Source organism: Pelobates fuscus, chromosome 4 (genome assembly GCF_036172605.1).
Source record: "Pelobates fuscus isolate aPelFus1 chromosome 4, aPelFus1.pri, whole genome shotgun sequence".
Lineage (NCBI taxonomy): Eukaryota > Metazoa > Chordata > Amphibia > Anura > Pelobatidae > Pelobates > Pelobates fuscus.
The window spans coordinates 204,978,627-204,997,859 of NC_086320.1; the positions used below are offsets into that span (position 1 = coordinate 204,978,627).

Here is a 19,233-nt window from a genome sequence, read left to right on the forward strand (position 1 = left end):
TGTCTCCCATAAAAATATATGTAGTCAATGCAAAAGGCTTGGTACTTACCTTTAAGGGATACCATAAGTGCCAGGAATACAAAGCTGTATTCCTGGCACTATAGCTACTTCTGCCTCCTCCCTTCCTCGCGCCCCCCACCTACATTAATAAAGGGTTCAAAGCCTTTAATTAATCCCAGCTGTGATGTCCCTCGGTGCTGGGTCATTGCTCCGCCTCCTCTGACGTCCTGCAATGGTGCTAATGCGCATATTCGGCAAATGCCGCATGTGCATTAGACCTCCCCATAGGAAAGCCAATGCATTCCTATGGGGAAATAGACGACGCTAGATGTCCTCATGTAAAGCATGAGGACGTCCAGCGTAAGTTACCGGACCAAAGGTCTGTTTGGATGCAGGAAGCGCCTCCAGTGGCTGTCTGGTAGACAGCCACTGGAGGCAGACTTAGTGCTGTAATGTAAGCATTGCAGTTTCTCTGTAACAGCAATGGTTTTGCAATAGGGACACTGCACCCAGACCACTTCAATAAGCTGAAGTGGTCTGGGTGCATATAGTGTCCCTTTTACATGGGTTTCAAATGAAATTCTCTTTTCAAAACTGTTATTAGTAGAACATATTTCTGACCAATCAAAATGTTTGAATCATACATCACAGTCTGCCTGTAATGCATATTGCAAAATAAGCCTAGTTTTATGAAGCATCAATCATAGCTAGCTAGCTTTGTCACTGCCCCATATTTTCTTAGACTCCCCCTAGTCTCCCTAACCTCCCCATACTCTGCGATAATGCCAGAACCCACTGCTACTTACCAAGTAGCAACAACCAAGCAAATGATATAGTTCAAGAGAATTTTTATTTATTATTAAGTCTAGACCAAACAACACTTGAAAGTTCCTTGGAATATGTCCATTTGTTGTGTCGAGTTATTGATATAGTATATCAATGACATTGTATTTTCAGCTGTTCATTTAATAGAACTGGAATTGTAGAGATGTGACACAGGAAATACAACTTTAAAACCACCGCTTTTGTCGACATTTGACTCTATGCTACAAATGATTGCTGGTGCGGGTCACTAGTTGCTGCCTAAACTCTGATTTAAAATATAAAAACATTTTAGGCTAAATAACACAACAGTTCTCTTTCGGTTGGTTACATAGGTATGCTGGCCATGCAACATATTTCCACTATGACCAATCTTCTGTTGATTTCCAAATTAAATTATATATTAAATCTTGAATTTAATATTAAGATTTTGACTCTAATCAAAAAATAATAATTGATTTTTTTTTTCTTTCAGATCATCAAGGATCAAAAACTTTTGGTCATAGTTGGTGGCATGCTGCTTATTGACCTGTGTATACTGATTTGCTGGCAAATAGTGGATCCTTTAAAAAGAACAGTAGAAAACTATAACCTCGAGGTAAGTTATGGATGCTAATGTATTACCAAGTAAAAGTAAGCAAGACAATTAATATTTTGGTGTATATTGTATATTGTGTGTAGCAGCAACTTTATTGACATGTTGATTTATAGCCTAATGACAATTTAGGCATCTAATACTGAACCTTAAGTTGCTAAACTGAATTAAAAGCATTTACAAGTGTAATTGTCTATATTAATATATTCAATGATGGTTTATCAAAGTATAGATAGACAGACAGACTGACCAGCCTACATTCTACCTAATATATATAAAGCAGGTATAATGGAGGGCAGAAACACATTGGAATTTAGAAGTGAATATAGGTGAGAACATTTTTATCCGATCATTTTTTGTCATTTGGATTTCAGTTCACTAGAATTCAGAATTCAGTGGATAAACCACACTGTGTTTCTTTATAAATAAACAGTACACCCATACTCTGCATCTACTGCACTGCTTCCAAGAAAATAAATACATAATATGCAATAATGAGACTCCAGGATAGGAGATGTTATATTAGCAGTTGAAGGTTGATATAGCAATTCTCCAGAAACCTGTTCAATAGCTCTTCACAGAGGACACAAGGTTAACCGTAGAGATATTGAAGTCAATAGAGGAAGGTGTCCTTTACAGTAAGAGCAGTAAATACAGTGTATAGATTTCACTTCCTGTAAAGGTCATGGCACCAAATACCAACCAATTAATTAAAAATAAAATAATAACAATTTCAACTATTGTCTACATTTTGTATTTCAGTTTTCACTTCACTACAGTGTTGTTTCTGCTCCTGTCCTGGAGACATCATTTATAACCAGAAGACATAGATGTTGTGATAGGATGAATTCAATAGAGTTTACTCTTTATCAGTAATTGTTATATGTTGCACGTTACAGCTGTTAAGAATGTGAGAATACTGCATAGGTAATTCTTTGTCATCTGCTGACATAAATGTGCACATATTGTTTGACAAGATATGCCTTTTGTTTAAATAGTTAAAGGGGCACTCTAAACACCAAAACTACTACAGCATGTGGTTTACAGTGGGAAAGTCCAAGAAATGCTGCAGAAGTTTTGGTGCTTAGAGTATCCCTTTAACACATACCCTAAATGTTGTAAATAGCCATTTTATTTTACCAGTCACTTTATACATATAGATATGCTGTTACCTATGATTTTCCAAAAAAACTATTACACAGCTATTGCGCTCTGTGGATTGAATAAAATGTTACCAGCCATTTAATTGGCTTTGAATCATAACATCTTCAGACCATGCCAGACATTAGCCATCACTGTGTAACAGCTCTGAAATAATCTCACTGAAGAGGTTTGGGTCCCTTAGAGAAACTGTAATGTTTACATTCCAGTGCTAAGACTGCCTCTAGTGACTGTGTTTCAGACTACCATTAGAGGCAGTTCCTGCAGTTTCACTGAGTTTGACTCTGTAAAACGATGTTGGACGTCCTCACGCTTTGCATGAGGACATGATCCAGTGTCAAGCAAAGCCCTATAAGAGGGGTAGGCAATCTATGGCACGTGAGCCATGCATGGCACTCAGGGTGCCTTTGCACATCACTCAAGACTTTTAGAGCTAAATAGGCTCTGACCTATCAGGAGTCCCAGTCAGATATCTGTTAGTACAAAAAGGTGGTGAGGGACAATCCTCAATTTATGCATTACAGCACTTAGAGGAAATGGTCTAAGATTACTTCCTCCCAGCAATGTTGAACTGGAAACACACTGGAGTAGAGCTGCATGCAGCAACTATTGCAGCTCCTGCCCACGACCTGTACCTGGCCAGTCCGGTCCCCACTGGACCCCAAGGAAGCCACCCACATGCGCTGAGCTGCAGAATAAGCCTCCCCCTCATACAAATAATACCAACAAACCCCACACATACACACACACATTCCCCACAGACACACCACTGACAATCCACAAAAAGGTAGCCTACCTCTGCCATATAGGAAAGCATTGATTCAATGCTTTCCTACGGTGAAGGCCTAATGATTGCTCGGCGCATGCGCATTCTGTCACCCCATCGGCTGATGTCTGTGGAGGAGGAGTGCGACATCGGAGTTGGAGTCAGGCAATTTAACAAAAGGGTTTTTTTTTTTTCTCCCTTTCATGGACGGGGGAGGGAGGGGTTTGCCGCGGGGCAGAGGGACACTGTAGTGTTAGGAATAAGTCTTTTTATTCTTAACTCTAAAGTGTGCCTATTTAAAGGACCCCTGTCTGTTAATGTTGTTCATACAGAGTACTGCAGCACAACAATTCTGAGCTTCAATCTTCTGTTTCTTTAAAATACTTTTTCAGAGTTTCAAATTGAAACACAAGGCAAAAAAACACAAGGGACTTTTCCGCTCCGAGTTTATAATAGATGGTATTTTAATGAATAATACATTCACAAGAGCCATTAGTACAGTAGACATTCTTGGTAAGATCGCACGTATTTGAACACTAGCAAATGCTTTCACATAGCTGCAGGAAAAGAGAAAATTTAAAGCTAGGGTTCTGGTTGAAGATGCTCAGGCGATTTTTTTATTTATCTATTTTTTTGGATGGGGGGGGATTTTTTTAAGCATTTGCTGTATAAAGAACACAAAAGCACTCTTTCTCCTGTCATGAGAACATCAGATGGCAGCGATTTTCCTTCTGGCGTATGGTAATAATGCGTTCAAGAAATGACTCTGGCACAGAACAGTTTTACGTCACACGACGAACATGTTTCAGACCCAACAACTGAGATTATAAAGTATTAATGAGTGAGATGGGCTTGTCACCGGAATAAAATAGTTGTTGAAAAAAGGAATTTAAATGTTACATTTTGCATTTCCCCTGGTGCCTCATGCCTTTACTCAGTTGGAAAAACAAAATTAATGAAAAGATTAACAAGTCGAGTGCTGGACGCATTTGTATTAAAATGAAGGAGCCAGAATACTCCATTTCACTTTCCATTGATTGCCTGTAAAATTTATTCAGCTCAAATGTATGTTTATCACTCGGCAGCTATCTCCATCAAGTAAATCAATTCTACAGAGGTTTCAATTATGATATCAGATTCCCTCCCTTTATCTCCTTAGTTCCGGATTGCACATCTCAGTAATGGAGTCATTTAAGGCTGTTCCTGGAAGTGAGATTGACACAGAGCCAATAATTTACATTAACCAACATTGTTGAAAGGAACCAATGCTTTCCTAGTTTTCTACTGCAAAGTAATGGCATGCAATGTTGAGAATTTGACATATTAACGGACAGCAGAGAGAAAGGATGCAGAAATGCCACCTCATACTTAATCATCACTTCATGGTAAAATGCTGAACCTTACTGCACATGGAAAGGCCGCCATATCTTGATATAATATATCTTGAATTGCATTTTCAGCTGTTTATTGAATAAAATTGGAATTGTGGAGATGTGACAAAGGAAATACAACTTTAAGGCCACAGCTGTGTTGACATTTGACGCTATGCTACAAATGATTACTGTTACATTGAAGTAATGATCACTAGTTGCTGCCTAAACTCTGATTTACAACATAAACAAATAACACATCAATAGTTCTTTTTCAGTGTGTTACACCTTGGCTAAGTTGCCTTAAAATTCCCAATTTTAGGGGGGCGGGGCATGACCGCCGACGGGATCAGACATGCCGTGTCTGAGCTCCCGCTTCAGGGCTGAAAAATCGGTGCTAACTGGGAGCCAAACCCAAACAGCAACCCATATCGGCGATTAACTTGTTCCCCAGCTGTTGGGGTACGCGGGAATACCTCTCAAGACCCTGCCTGGCATCAACAGTAACCTGACAGGGGCCCGGAGCGTGTTGGAGCTTGAGCTGGGACGAGACGGCCGCTCTCCTGGGTCACCTGTCGCCGTCTGGCTCCCCCCCCCACCTCTGGACCGGGGGGGTTATCCCGGTCTGCACGGAGAGCCACCAATGTGCCAACCTGGGCCAAAAGAATCCACCCCACAGTGGATTACCCCCCAAGATGGCCGCTGCGCGCAAACCATGTGCGCAACCTGACAACCTGACCGTGGAGGGGACGACCAGCTAGTTCAGGACAAGTACAGGGATGAAGGCACCTCTTACCACAGCCGGGGAGAGAGTGGAGCTGGAAGAGCTCCTGAACCCTCTGCCCAAAAGCACCATCACGGATGTTGCCCGGAGGAAACCGCACAAGGCGCAACCTGAACCACAGACCGGAACCCTGAAAGCTACTAAAGAGCCGACCTGCCTGCCTGCGCTCAAGAGCATTACCACGCAGCCATCACAAACCCGGAGGAAAAAGCAACACACCTGCATGCTGAGGCGACTACCACTAAGACCTGGCATTAAGTCTTCCATATGACCCGCAACACTGAAGCCCCGCAGGACTCTGGTGGAGAGACCGGGCACATACCGAACATGGGAGTCGGCTGATCGTCGCTACCTCACCAAAGTGGACTTTCTGGACAACACCTTGCTAATCCCAATTAGAAAAATTGGTTGACCCGGGCTTCAGGACTTCACCTGCAATCTGTGGCCACCCACATAGGCAGACTTCACTTTGGTTTCCACAGTATGTCGTGCACAAAGCTATCGTTATTATTGCTATTGTTTTTGTTAGTCATAGCTGATATTCTATCTCACTCTATACCTTAAAACAGTCTTAAGCTCCTACACAAGTTTGGATTGATAATATGCTAGATTGACTGATATGATCTGCTTTATATGTTTAAGCTACTCATACTCATTAATTAATCACCGCTTGGGCAGACAAGTGAGACATATCACCGTTTAGCCAATCAGCCTAGCAGGAGCTTACTGGCGTAATCTTGTTCATATAATCTTGGTGTATAGACCCTGAATAACGCTAACTACAAGACACACTATGATGTTTCACATGTTTTAGTATAACTTGGATTACTTTTTCATTTTGTTGAAACATGTTATCGCAATTTATGTTTGATCACCAGACTAATACTTCCGTGTTTCTAAGCAATACTTTAATTTGAAACTGAGTAGCTTTAACCTCACGCTGTAATGGTCAAACACATTCTTCACATAGTCCTGCATGCAAGTCATGCCGCAATACACTACTAGACCAGCCGAGATAAACTTAACGTGCGAGCACATAGCAACTACACAAGAGACTACAGAACTGACTTAGCTAGCATATAATTTAACATATGGTTCTAACTGCACTAACACAGCTAATCTAGCATTGTTAAGCATTAATAGTTTTTATTTGTCACATTTACTTCTACTCAGAAAATATAACCGTTTAGTTAAGATGGATAAATATATAAAAAATGTGCAAATTCTTATGCCACTGCCTCACATGTACTAATCTTGCAATACGCTGTTGTGTGGGTCTGTCGATACCATGTAATCATCTGCACAATAAAAATAAAGAATTAAAAAAAAAAAATTCCCAATTTTAAAGTTCTCCACAATTTCTAATTTTTATAGCAAACTGGGGTGGGAAATACGATTTTACAGTTTTAATGTTTTGGGTAAAATGTGGCAGAAAGACATAACAGGAAATAAGAGAAAATTAATAGGCCATAGGTTATATATTAAGTCAAAGTTCTTTGCTTTGTGGTCTATTAGTGTGATATAAGCGCCATTTTATAATGTAATATGGCACAGGCATTCTTATTTTGCATCCTTTTAACACCCTTACCTCCCAGCACTTTGGATATAAGTAATTTGATTGGCTACACTTTTGCCTTTTTTTCAACTTCAGCCATAGCCATTTCTTTTGTATATAATAGATTATGGTATAAACTCTGATCAAGTGAACTCTTTAAGTTGTGTTCTGACAGGGAATTATATGTGTGTTCACTATTTTACCTGATTGATTTTATCTGTTTTCTCTTATGAGAATTGGTTTTAGTTATTCTCTATAGAAATGTACACAAATATGAGCACATCATAAGATGTTTAACTTACAATAATGGTAGTCATTTTGGTCAGCTATTTTAAGGGTTTTTAGTTGAGTTTGCAGGTGCACGGTTTTCAAAATGGCTGCATCTATTCCATGAACTAGATCTGAAAACCCTGGGACTGATTTGAGTGTGCATTACTAACACAAAAGCAATTAGTAGAATGTATTTGAATGACATGTTTTAAAGTAGGTCACATACTTGGTTCTAGGGTTTGTAAGATATGCCCATTATTGCTCCACAATTTTTTAGCAACTACTAAAGTCCTTTTATCATATTTATAATATACAGATTGTATCTGTTAAACATGTAGGGATTGTGTTATTGTATTTGTAGTTTTTACTATTATTTTTTCATATTGTTTTGTTTATATAGAGCATTGTTATTAATGTACAACCCAAATGCTGGTGCGCAAAAAAGTGAATAAAGACTTATAATATTTATATATTGATATTCCTTAAAGTCTCTTAGGCTGTAACTTTGGAACAAAAATATATTGATTTTTTTTTTTTTAATTAATGTGACATTCTTTATTTAGGTCTATGTTTTAGTTTTTGTATTACAGTTTTGATGATTTGTTTTCTCTAAACAGGAGATAATGAGGTCCTGACTACACTTAGAGTGAGTTTGGGGTTCCTCAGCTTCAACTAATGACAGTGAAATCATAGTTTGTTTTTGATGAGTAGTGTTCAGTTTTGAACTACCAAACAACAGAATTCTGGGAAATTTAATTCAACAAAAGGTGGAGGGCCAAGGCTGGACACCTCTGCTTTATAACCTAAATCTCCATTTCTATTTAAGCTCACTGCCTATAATAGCATAGTGCAGTCAGTAAAATGCACGTTACCTCAGATACAGTAAGTTTATTAACAGATGAGATCTCAGGGCTTAGTTTTCTTCATATATTTAAGCAGCTTACTGTTTCTTGGCCTCATTCTTTGTGTAGGTGGTTTGCTCATGTTCATAGAACTAACGAAAAGTGTTTAATGTTCAAAAGAAAGTTAAAAATATATTGGTTCAAATAACGTGCATCATCTGCTGACGTCTTTTTCATTTTCATTCTGGCTGACTCCGCTAACACAATAGAAGACTGGTTCAAAGCAAGGCACGTAACAAGACACAACTAGAGAGATTTTATTTTTTTAGGGTGTGCACATTAACCATTTTTAGAATTAATCGGAATTCCTATGGTGCTCAGATCTTTAACAATATCTGCGTAAAGGCTTGGAACAGCAGTGGTAATCGCATTGTATCAAAAATGTAACATTAATGATTACAGATTTCGTTTCATGTTTCTGACATTAAAAAGAAACCATGGCAAGGCAGGAAATTGTTTTAATGGCACAGTCCATGATCCGGACTATGAAAGAAGTATATTGGTGTCTGCATGCATACATCTTTCCAAGGTTTAACAGTACTTGAAATAGACATTTTTTATTAAATATTTAACTTTCTCTTGATATTTTTTCCTAATATTTTGAACGTCCCTGACCAGGTCAAATGGCACCCACTTCAGGTTTTAGCTTATACAACAAATCCTATAAATAAATTCAATCTTAGTTTTTGTTGTTTTTTTGTTCTTTCATACTTGTTTAAACATGTGCCCTACCTAGGTCTGTTTGACAAAAAAATCTAAATATGGAATTTCCTTATCAAAGTCATCCTATGACTAATTGCTGAACAGCACCACAAAATATAAGGCTTTTAGCCTTCCACCTCCTGTGTCTGTCATCCTATAATGCCCCAGAGTCAATACAGCACTCGCTGCTGCCAAAGCACACTATGTAAGCTAATTCCTCAGCAAAGCTCAATCAGTGACATCTCATATTGTTCTATTATGTTAACAGCCCACATAGTTTTGTATGTATTGATAGTTTAATCCATTAAAAGCTCCGAACTTCTTAGTAAAGTGTTGACATATTGTGTGTGTGTGTGTGTGTGTGTATATATATATATATATATATATATATATATTTGTTTGGTTGGTTGTTTTTTTTTGTTTTGTTTTTTTGTACATACAGTTGCAAGAAAAAGTATGTGAACCCTTTGGAATGATATGGATTTCTGCACAAATTGGTTATAAAATGTGATCTGATCATCATCTAAGTCACAACAATAGACAATCACAGTCTGCTTAAACTAATAACACACAAAGAATGAAATGTTGCCATGTTTTTATTGAACACACCATGTAAACATTCACAGTGCAGGTGGAAAAAGTATGTGAACCCTTGGATTTAATAAGTGGTTGAACCTCCTTTGGCAGCAATAACTTCAACCAAACGTTTCCTGTAGTTGCAGACAGTGGTGTATCTTGGTTTTGTGCTGCCCTAGGCAGGACAAAACTCAGACCCCCCCCCCCCCCCCGCGCGCACGCGCGCCACCCCCACCCAACCCTTCCCCCCTGCCCCGCCTTCTAAATACACACACATTCACTGACAGATACGCATACACTAGCTAACAGACACACACAGTCGGACACACACAGTCGGACACACACAGTCGGACACACACACACACTAACAAACACACACAGTCGGACACACACACCAACAAACACACACAGTCGGACACACACACTAACAAACACACACAGTCGGACACACACACACACTAACAAACACACACAGTCAGACACACACACTAACAAACACACAGTCGGACACACACACACTAACAGACACACACAGTGAGACACACACACTAACAAACACACACAGTCTGACACACACACTAACAGACACACACAGTGAGACACACACACTAACAAACACACACAGTCGGACACACACACACTAACAGACACACACACACTAACAGACACACACTGTCGGACACACAGTCAGACACACACTGTCGGACACACAGTCAGACACACACAGTCAGACACACACACTAACAGACACACACACACTAACAGACACACACACACACACACTAACAGACACACACACACACACACTAACAGACACACTATCAGACACACACAGTCAGAGACACACACACTCACATTAACACATTTTTTTTTTTTTATTTACTCCCCCCCCCCCCTACCTTTGGGAATGCTGGGGGTGGGGGGGTTCTCCAATTCCCTGGTGGTCAAGTGGCTGCAGGACGGCACTGGCGGGCAGGCTGGGCGGCCGGCGAGGGAGCTCTTCCCCTGAGCTCTCTGCTCAGCTCCCTCGCGCGCCGCCCGCAGAGTGAGGCTGGGAGGCGGAGCCGGAATATGACGTCATATTCCGGCTCCCAGTCTCACTCTGCGGGCGGCGCGCGAGGGAGCTGAGCAGAGAGCTCAGGGGAAGAGCTCCCTCGCCGGCCGCCCAGCAACCAGCAACCAGCCCAGCATGTCTGTTAGCCGCAAGGCTAACAAGACATTTGCCTTGGGCATTTGGGGGCGGCGTTTTTTGCCGCCCCCTGGAAAATGCCGCCCAAGGCAAATGCCTTGTTTGCCTCGCGGCTAATACGCCCCTGGTTGCAGATCAGACGTGCACAACGGTCAGGAGTAATTCTTGACCATTCCTCTTTACAGAACTGTTTCAGTTCAGCAATATTCTTGGGATGTCTGGTGTGAATCACTTTCTTGAGGTCATGCCACAGCATCTCAATCGGGTTGAGGTCAGGACTCTGACTGGGCATCTTCAGAAAGGCGTATTTTCTTCTGTTTAAGCCATTCTGTTGTTGATTTACTTCTATGCTTTGGGTCATTGTCCTGTTGCAACACCCATCTTCTGTTGAGCTTCAGCTCGTAGACAGATGGCCTTAAGTTCTCCTGCAAAATGTCTTGATAAACTTGGGAATTCATTTTTCCTTCGATGATAGCAATCCGTCCAGGCCCTGACGCAGCAAAGCAGCCCCAAACCATGATGCCCCCACCACCATACTTCACAATTGGGATGAGGTTTTGATGTTGGTGTGCTGTGCCTCTTTTTCGCCAAACATAGTGTTGTGTGTTTCTTCCAAACAACTCAACTTTGGTTTCATCTGTCCACAGAATATTTTGCCAGTACTGCTGTGGAACATCCAGGTGCTCTTGTGCAAACTGTAAACATGCAGCAATGTTTTGTTTGGACAGCAGTGGCTTCCTCTGTGGTATCCTCCCATGAAATCCATTCTTGTTGAGTGTTTTACGTATTGTAGTTTTGCTAACAGAGATGTTAGCATTTGCCAGTGACTTTTGTAAGTCTTTAGCTGACACTCTAGGATTCTTCTTCACCTCATTGAGCAGTCTGCACTGTGCTCTTGCAGTCATCTTTACAGGACGGCCACTCCTAGGGAGAGTAGCAGCAGTGCTGAACTTTCTCCATTTATAGACAATTTGTCTTACTGTGGACTGATGAACAGCAAGGCTTTTGGAGATACTTTTATAAACCTTTCCAGCTTTATGCAAGTCAACAATTCTTAATTGTAGGTCTTCTGAGAGCTCTTTTGTGCGAGGCATCATTACATCATGCAATGCTTCTTGTGAAAAGCAAAGCCAGAACTGGTGTGTGTTTTTTATAGGGCAGGGCAGCTGTAACCAACACCTCCAATCTCATCTCATTGATTGAACTCCAGTTGGCTGACATCTCACTCCAATTAGCTCTTGGATGTCATTAGTCTAGGGGTTCACATACTTTATCCACCTGCACTGTGAATGTTTACATGGTGTGTTCAATAAAAACATGGCAACATTTCATTCTTTGTGTGTTATTAGTTTAAGCAGACTGTGATTGTCTATTGTTGTGACTTAGATGATGATCAGATCACATTTTATAACCAATTTGTGCAGAAATCCATATCATTCCAAAGGGTTCACATACTTTTTCTTGCAACTGTATGACGGTAGTAGACCTTCAGACAGACTACTTATGTAGGTTTCTGGACTTTCCTTACGTTTTAGTCACCCTGTACCCATTATAGGTGCAGGGTGTGTGTAATGTAATTGTTTATAATGTGTATACTGTCAAATGTTTTGCCTGCTCTCCTGTACTGCTGAGGATTGCTACCAACTAGGTGGATTTGGCTATGGAGCCTGTGTAGTGTCCTCTGTTGGTAGCAACAACAATATGCACTATCTGAATAGCAAGGCTAGTTAATTTGCATATTCGGGTAGATTTGCATATTGCTAATTCTGCAGGCAGGAGAGATATTTTCTGTTAATTATTGTCTTTCCCACCTCTTTAGGAATATGTAATTGTGTTATAATAAGTTGCTGTAGTTGTCTGCTATGATTTGACTGTTTGTATTTTTATTGAGTTGTCACAGCAATCTTTATGTAATAATAATATGTGCTTGTCCTGAGAAATATAACGTTTTGCATGTCAGTTCCTTTTGGAATGTGTATCCTGTGTGGATTTTTAGGGATCCTTGTGACAGAGTCTTCTGACCTGTTTGCTGGTAGTAGTCGCCATAGCTTGATTGGGGCATTTCTAGGCCTGAGAGCCGTAATTGCCCTTGTAAAGGCAATAACTATAATCACTGTAAGCAGAGCTGCAGCAAAATAAGCAGATGTGACGATACCTGCCTGGAAGAAGGGCTGCAGTGGAATAGGCAGAGGGGACGATACCTGTCTGGAAGGAAAGCTGCTGCCTGGTTGGGTGCAGAAGCTCCAGAAGGACCTCAATCAAGCTGTGGCGACTGGGGCAGAAGCATTCCAGGGTCCATAGGCTGGGAAGCGGCTAGGAAGCATACTTGGTGGAGGTACCCAGCCAGGGTGCAGTACATATCTAACCTTATCAATGTACGGCACATCAACATGCCTAAATAATTGGGAAATTATTATTCATTTTCATGATTTCAATTCATGTGTTTGGCATTTAAATTGAACTAAACTTTAGATTAAAAATAGAACAGTCTGATTGTTTGTTACCAGCGATTGCATGAGTGGGCAGAAAATGTCTTACATTCTTGCATACTTGCATACTCAGTCAAGTACGTTTTAGCACATCAGACATCATTAGTACGCTAATAAAAACACATTGGGTGCATTGTGGAAGTTATTTAACCCCTTAAGGACCAAACTTCTGGAATAAAAGGGAATCATGACATGTCACACATGTCATGTGTCCTTAAGGGGTTAGACAGAGATATATGTGTCATATATTCATCTACTTACTTGCTTAGTTTGTATGAGTATATTACTTTTTCCAAAATGGTATGTCTTTCATGCTTTTATTTTGTGTTTGATTTTGCCCTTTTCGTTGCATCTACATTTCTAGAATACACATTATATGTTTAATGCCTACTATATGTTTTATATATTGTAAATAATGATAGCAGAAGCCTGAAGTGTTTTTTCTTCAATCAACACTCATCTTTTTGACTCAAACTAATTTAATGTATTGAACATCTTCACACAGGGTAACTAATGCTCCTCCATGAATGTGACCTAGTTCCTTGCTTGTAGCATTAGTGTGCCTGTAACAGGTCACTTTGCATTTGCAACTTTTTATTTTTCTGTCCTAAGCAAAATGTAGCCCTCCAGGGACAGTTCATCCAGTAATTTGATATGAACTTCAATAGAGAGCTTGACAGAATGATAGATGACTTGATACCAAAGTAAGGGTGATGAAATGCTTTGCTGAGCAATGCTGTGGTCCAAAAACAGCATTTATTCCACTTCAGACAGGTAAGCAAAATAAATGGAGCAGAACTGAAACAGAGGAGTGTGCCCCATCTCTCAATGCTCTTTTAGCTGCTCATTTATGGACCTCTATGTTTACACAAACTTTAAATGGCACTTGCCACAACTGGGATAGCAAGTCATAAGAAAATTCAACTGTGACATACAGACTCCACATGCTGGCATTTTATTTATCCATTGAGTAGTTATGGCAGAAGAGGTCCTCTTGTTTGTTTGGAGCTGAATTCTTGCTGAGATTTTTTTTCCCGATAACTTAATTCTAAAAAAAAAAATCCACAGCCATTCTTGTTGTAAGTGAAGTTCATTAACTTTAATTTAGCTGTGTTACAATTTTAAAAGGATTCTACAGGCACCCAGACCACTTCATCTCAATGAAATGGTCTAGGTACCATATCCACCTTGTTTTAACCCTGCAACTGAAAACATTGCCATTTGGAAGGAACGGCAATGTTTATATTATAATGCTGTCATACTGACAGTAAAACTTCACTAATTGTAATAGATGGTTTTAATTGAGACAATCTGATTGGTGCAGTAAAGCATTTTATCATGCATACACACTAACCACCCAATGATCTCAGTCATGGAAGGAGAATGACCGCACAAAGGTCCAGTAAACATAGTAAAGAGTACCCACTGCTAACATTACATCTGTTTTTTCTCCATTTTTTTATTCTTTGTTTTTATTCTCCAGTTGTGTTAATTTGTCATAGCTAACTGATGATGTTTGCAATAATAATCACATTCTCATCTTATGTAATAGAGAAGATTGTCACTCTCTGGGCAGCAACTCAAAAGACTAATAGGATGATCCCTGCCTCACCTAGAGCTCTGTTTTAAAAGAGCAGACTATCAGGTAGTGAAATAAAGACTTTTGCTATGCATGTACACACAGTGCCAAGCATACCACCTGTACTCTCTCCAACTGAAGACCCTCCTCAAGTCATAATTCATAATATTTGTTATGTCCTTTGAAAACCTGACAGTTTTGTACTGTAGGCAAAGATTACTGTATGATCTCTATTTACTGTACAGCAAGAATGTCAAACATGCGGCCCACAATGAATATTTTTGCCGCCCGCCTGCCCTGGGGCCGCTTTCAGCTGTGGCTGCAACCAACCGCTAGACAGGAAAAAATATTTCCTGGTTCTTGCTCTCCGGGCCACAAGAGGGCAGAATGGCTGTGTGTCTGCTGAGCAGACCAGAGCAGCCACTACCCTTCCCTCCTGCTCGCAGTGCCAGAAGGAGCATCTGGCCTGCTTGAGCAGGGCTAGAGCTGAAGGACGGAAAGCAAATCGTAAGGTAGGATAAGAGGGGCTTGGGGAAGGGGGGCAGTGTATTTGAATGAAGGAGGGGGCAATGTATTTATTTGGGGGAGGGAGCCAGTGTATTAATAGGAGGGAGAGGGGCAGTGTATTAATGGAAGGGAGGGGGCAGTGTATTAATGGGAGGGTGGGGGCAGTATATTAATGGGAGGGGGCATGGTATTCATTTGGGGAAGTCAGGGGGGCAGTGTATTAAATTGAGGAGGGCAGTGTATTTGAAGGAAGGAGGGGGCAGTGTATCTATTTGAGGAAGGGAGGGGGCCAGTGTATTTATTTATTTGAGGGAGGGGGGGCAGTGAGTTAAATTAGGGGTAGGGAGGGAAGTGTATTAAAGTAGAGTGGGGCAGTCTATTCAATTAGAGTGGAGGGAGGAGGGGCAGTGTATTAGATTGGGAGAAGGGGCAGTTTATAACAGTGGAGGGAGGGGGGAGTGTGTTTGATTTGGGGGCAGTGTATTAGAATGGGGGAGGGGCAGTGTATTAGTTTAGGTCTGCATGGAGGCGCTGAACACTCCCCATGGAGATGCTGTTTGGCCACACAGCTTTTTGCCACACGTGCACAATAGCCTCCCAATGCTTTTCTGTTGGAAAGCATTGGATTGGCTGATATCATCAAGTTTGATCTCAGCCAAAGTAAAGAACACACTCATAGAACTTCAAAATAAACAAGATGATGTCATTTGTTTTTAAAACTGTGCAACAGCATACATTCACCATTTCAGTCCCATTACAAAACATTTCTTAGTATGTCAAGGTAGTTGGACTGAAACGTTGGTTATATGCAAATGCACATCTCCTTAAAATAAATTTGCTCTTTTGTTTACTTTGAAGCCCTACAAGTGTGAGGACGTCCAGTGTCAGTTAGGCAACTTTTTTATACTGTACTTTAAAATTTTTCATTTTCTATGAAAACTAAAGTTTTTGTTTTTTTGTGGCCCACATAAACGTAAACTTGTTTATTTCGCTCATCTTGGCCTAAATGTGTATATATATTTATATATTCATATATTAATATATATTATGCTAATTATGATAAATTGATAAATGGTAGCACTCTTAGGTATTTTACTCAGTGAGATTGTAATGTATCAAATAAGATACATGACAAATTCTGATACATTAAAACCTTGTTAAAGACATACCAGTACTGCCATTTATCATTTATATTTATATTCAGAGTGGGAATGCATCAAGTTGTTTCTTGGTTTTAACCATAAAGAAGAGCGTTAAATTAATGGTGTATAATATGTGTATCATACCTTATCAGACCTCCAACTGCTGTTTGAAATCATTTTCATTGATGCTAATTTTACTTTGGTTGCTATGGTACAGAAGTCAAGGATGCAGTAGAATCCATGATAAAAGCTAATAAGCTTGCAAAGAGTATTTAATGGGCACAGGAGAAAGTGAAAGTTATATATGGTGTACACCCAGGCATATGGAAAATCAGAAGGATAAAGAGCCCTCATAGGGGGACTGTTTAGAAAAATACTTGCTAAATTCTGTTTTTGCTCAATATATATTAATCCTCCATTTACTCAAATGTATCTCAATTAATTTATCTAACACAATATTTTTACATTTGATGCTTAATTTATTAAGTTATTTATTACTATTATATAGTCTTTTGTTAGTTTATTGTCAACTTGCAAAACTTTGAAAAAAAAATAGTACCTTTTTACTTCTCTATTCACTGCTTTCCAGACAAGATTTATTTACAAATCTCCTAATGCATAGAAATAACTATCTATTTTTCCAAATGCATTCTTGTGTTTTGCTATAAATATATTAAATACCTAGCAATTTAGAGATGAGGATTTTTCCTCTATCCTGAGTATCGTATCTTTCTTATGCTACTCAAGTTCTTATTTCTGCTAATGTACCCATTTATAGCTCATTGTCCAACAGTGCTAAACTTGACTTATATTGCATGCTGAAGTAATTAAGTGCAATATTTGGCCATGGTCACATTGGTGACCCTGGCCATGTGGATTTTTTAGTTTGGGACCATGCAGAGAAGACTAAAGCAGAAACCGAAGCCAACAGGAGGGAAAATGGGCAGTAAGACAATTTATAAAGGATTAGATGTCTACAAACAAACAGACAAAAAATATTTGAGTACGGTTTCAGGTTCTTAAAAATAACAATGTTATATGCATTGAAGGGAAGGCTAGTACAGAAAAAATATGTAATTAGACTTATTAAGGGCTATTAATTAATTGGATGCCAAGTACATTTAGAAATGTTTTTTTTATTATTATTGCTAAACTATTCATATTTTTTGAAAAAAAAAGAAGTAAGATTTGATTTAGTTAGTAGATACATACTTTTGCTTCTGAGCACTGACACGAATTTCAGTACAATATGTAACACTTTGTTATTAATTTTGTTGGTGTTGTTGACGGGTTTCCACTCCAGGGTGTGAAAATGATCAGAACATGTATTAAATGATTGCTGTAAGCTGTCCTATACCTCGTACTAATGCATGTAGTGCTGAGGGTTTTATTCCACCTATATAAAAATGATCTTAATAATTAGTAGGATATTTTACTCTAGAGAGAAATATATTACATTTTGTTCTATCTGCATACTTTAGACACTTTGTGATATTATAATGTAGAATAAGAAAACCTTATTATGTGTCCCCTTCATATATCACTAGATTTAAACTTTTATACAAACATATATTTATGACACTATAGGTTTAAGTAGCCATTTAATGTCCTTCTCCCCCACCCCCTCCGCCCATGTTAAAAAGTTGATTTACTCACCTCTGTCCAGCACAGCCTTGAGGCTGGTTCCACCCCCTTGACTGAGATCACCAATGATGATCTCAACCAATTCAATGATATCCAATAGGAAAGCATTAGGAGGCTATTTTGCATGTCTGGCAAAACACTGCACTGCACCAATCAGCATCTCCGCATAGAGCATGAAGATGCAGAGCCTGGAGATGTTGAAGCAGCACTGACCCAGGAAGCACCTCTAGTAGCAGTCTGAGTGTTTAAAAAGGGAGTGTTTACCTTAAAAAGCCTGCAGGGACAGGCAGTAGACACCAGAACAACTGCAATAGACTGTAGTTGTTCTGCTGACTATGGTGTCCCTTTAATTAAAGATGTACTATTGGCACCTAGACCACTTAATCTCTGTATCTTTTTTTTTAATTTCTTTTCAAATAGAAAACAGTTCCCCAAATCCTTTCATAGTCATAAACATATTTCAATATAGTACCATATTCAGATTGTAATATATATTTACAGTTCCGCATGATAAGAATTCAGTCGATGCAGTATTATAGGGTCTAACATGAATTTTCATAAAATCAATAACACCCTTTACTTTAATAATATTGACCCTATACTCCAGCCATTTAATGGTACCATACCAGCTCTTAAGTCTCTGAAATAGTACTTAAGAGCTGGTATGGTACCTATTATGGAACCTATTAGCTCAAAAACATACAACATGCAAACAAACACAAAACACATTTTTTTTAATATATTCTTATAAGAATAAAAATCTCAATTAAGTGGACTGGGTGCAATGGCACTATAGTTTTGGTCTTGCAATGCAAAACATTGCCATTTCGGTTTTTGTGATACAACAATGTTTACATTACAGGGCTAAACATACCTCTAGTGGCTGTCTTCCTGACAGTCCCTGGATGGTGCTTCTGCTACTACAACCAAGTCAGACTTGTTTCTGTGATGTCCGATACCCCCATGCATTGAATGAGGACGTTGAACATTCTCTTATACTTCTCATGGAGAAGAATTGGTATCAGTGCTGTGCTTCTCATCCTCAAAGCTTCCCTATTAGAAGCGCTGTGTTAGACGACAAGCTGAAGAGAAGATAGCCTGCAGGAAGGTGACATGGAAGGGTATTGGGCAGCTGCAAGGACTGAATCTTGATGCTTGAAACAAAGTAAGGAAAATTAAT

The 19,233-nt window shown here is 39.5% G+C and overlaps 1 protein-coding gene across 2 annotated transcripts in view; it reads left to right on the forward strand.

Moving 5' to 3' along the window:
- GABBR2 (gamma-aminobutyric acid type B receptor subunit 2) overlaps positions 1–19,233 on the forward strand; it is a 630,870-nt gene that overhangs the window by 524,828 nt on the left and 86,809 nt on the right. For both annotated transcript variants that reach the window (XM_063451858.1, XM_063451859.1), the window contains exon 13: positions 1,298–1,420. In XM_063451858.1, coding sequence (XP_063307928.1) covers positions 1,298–1,420 — 123 coding nt within the window. The remainder of the gene's footprint in view (positions 1–1,297; positions 1,421–19,233) is intronic.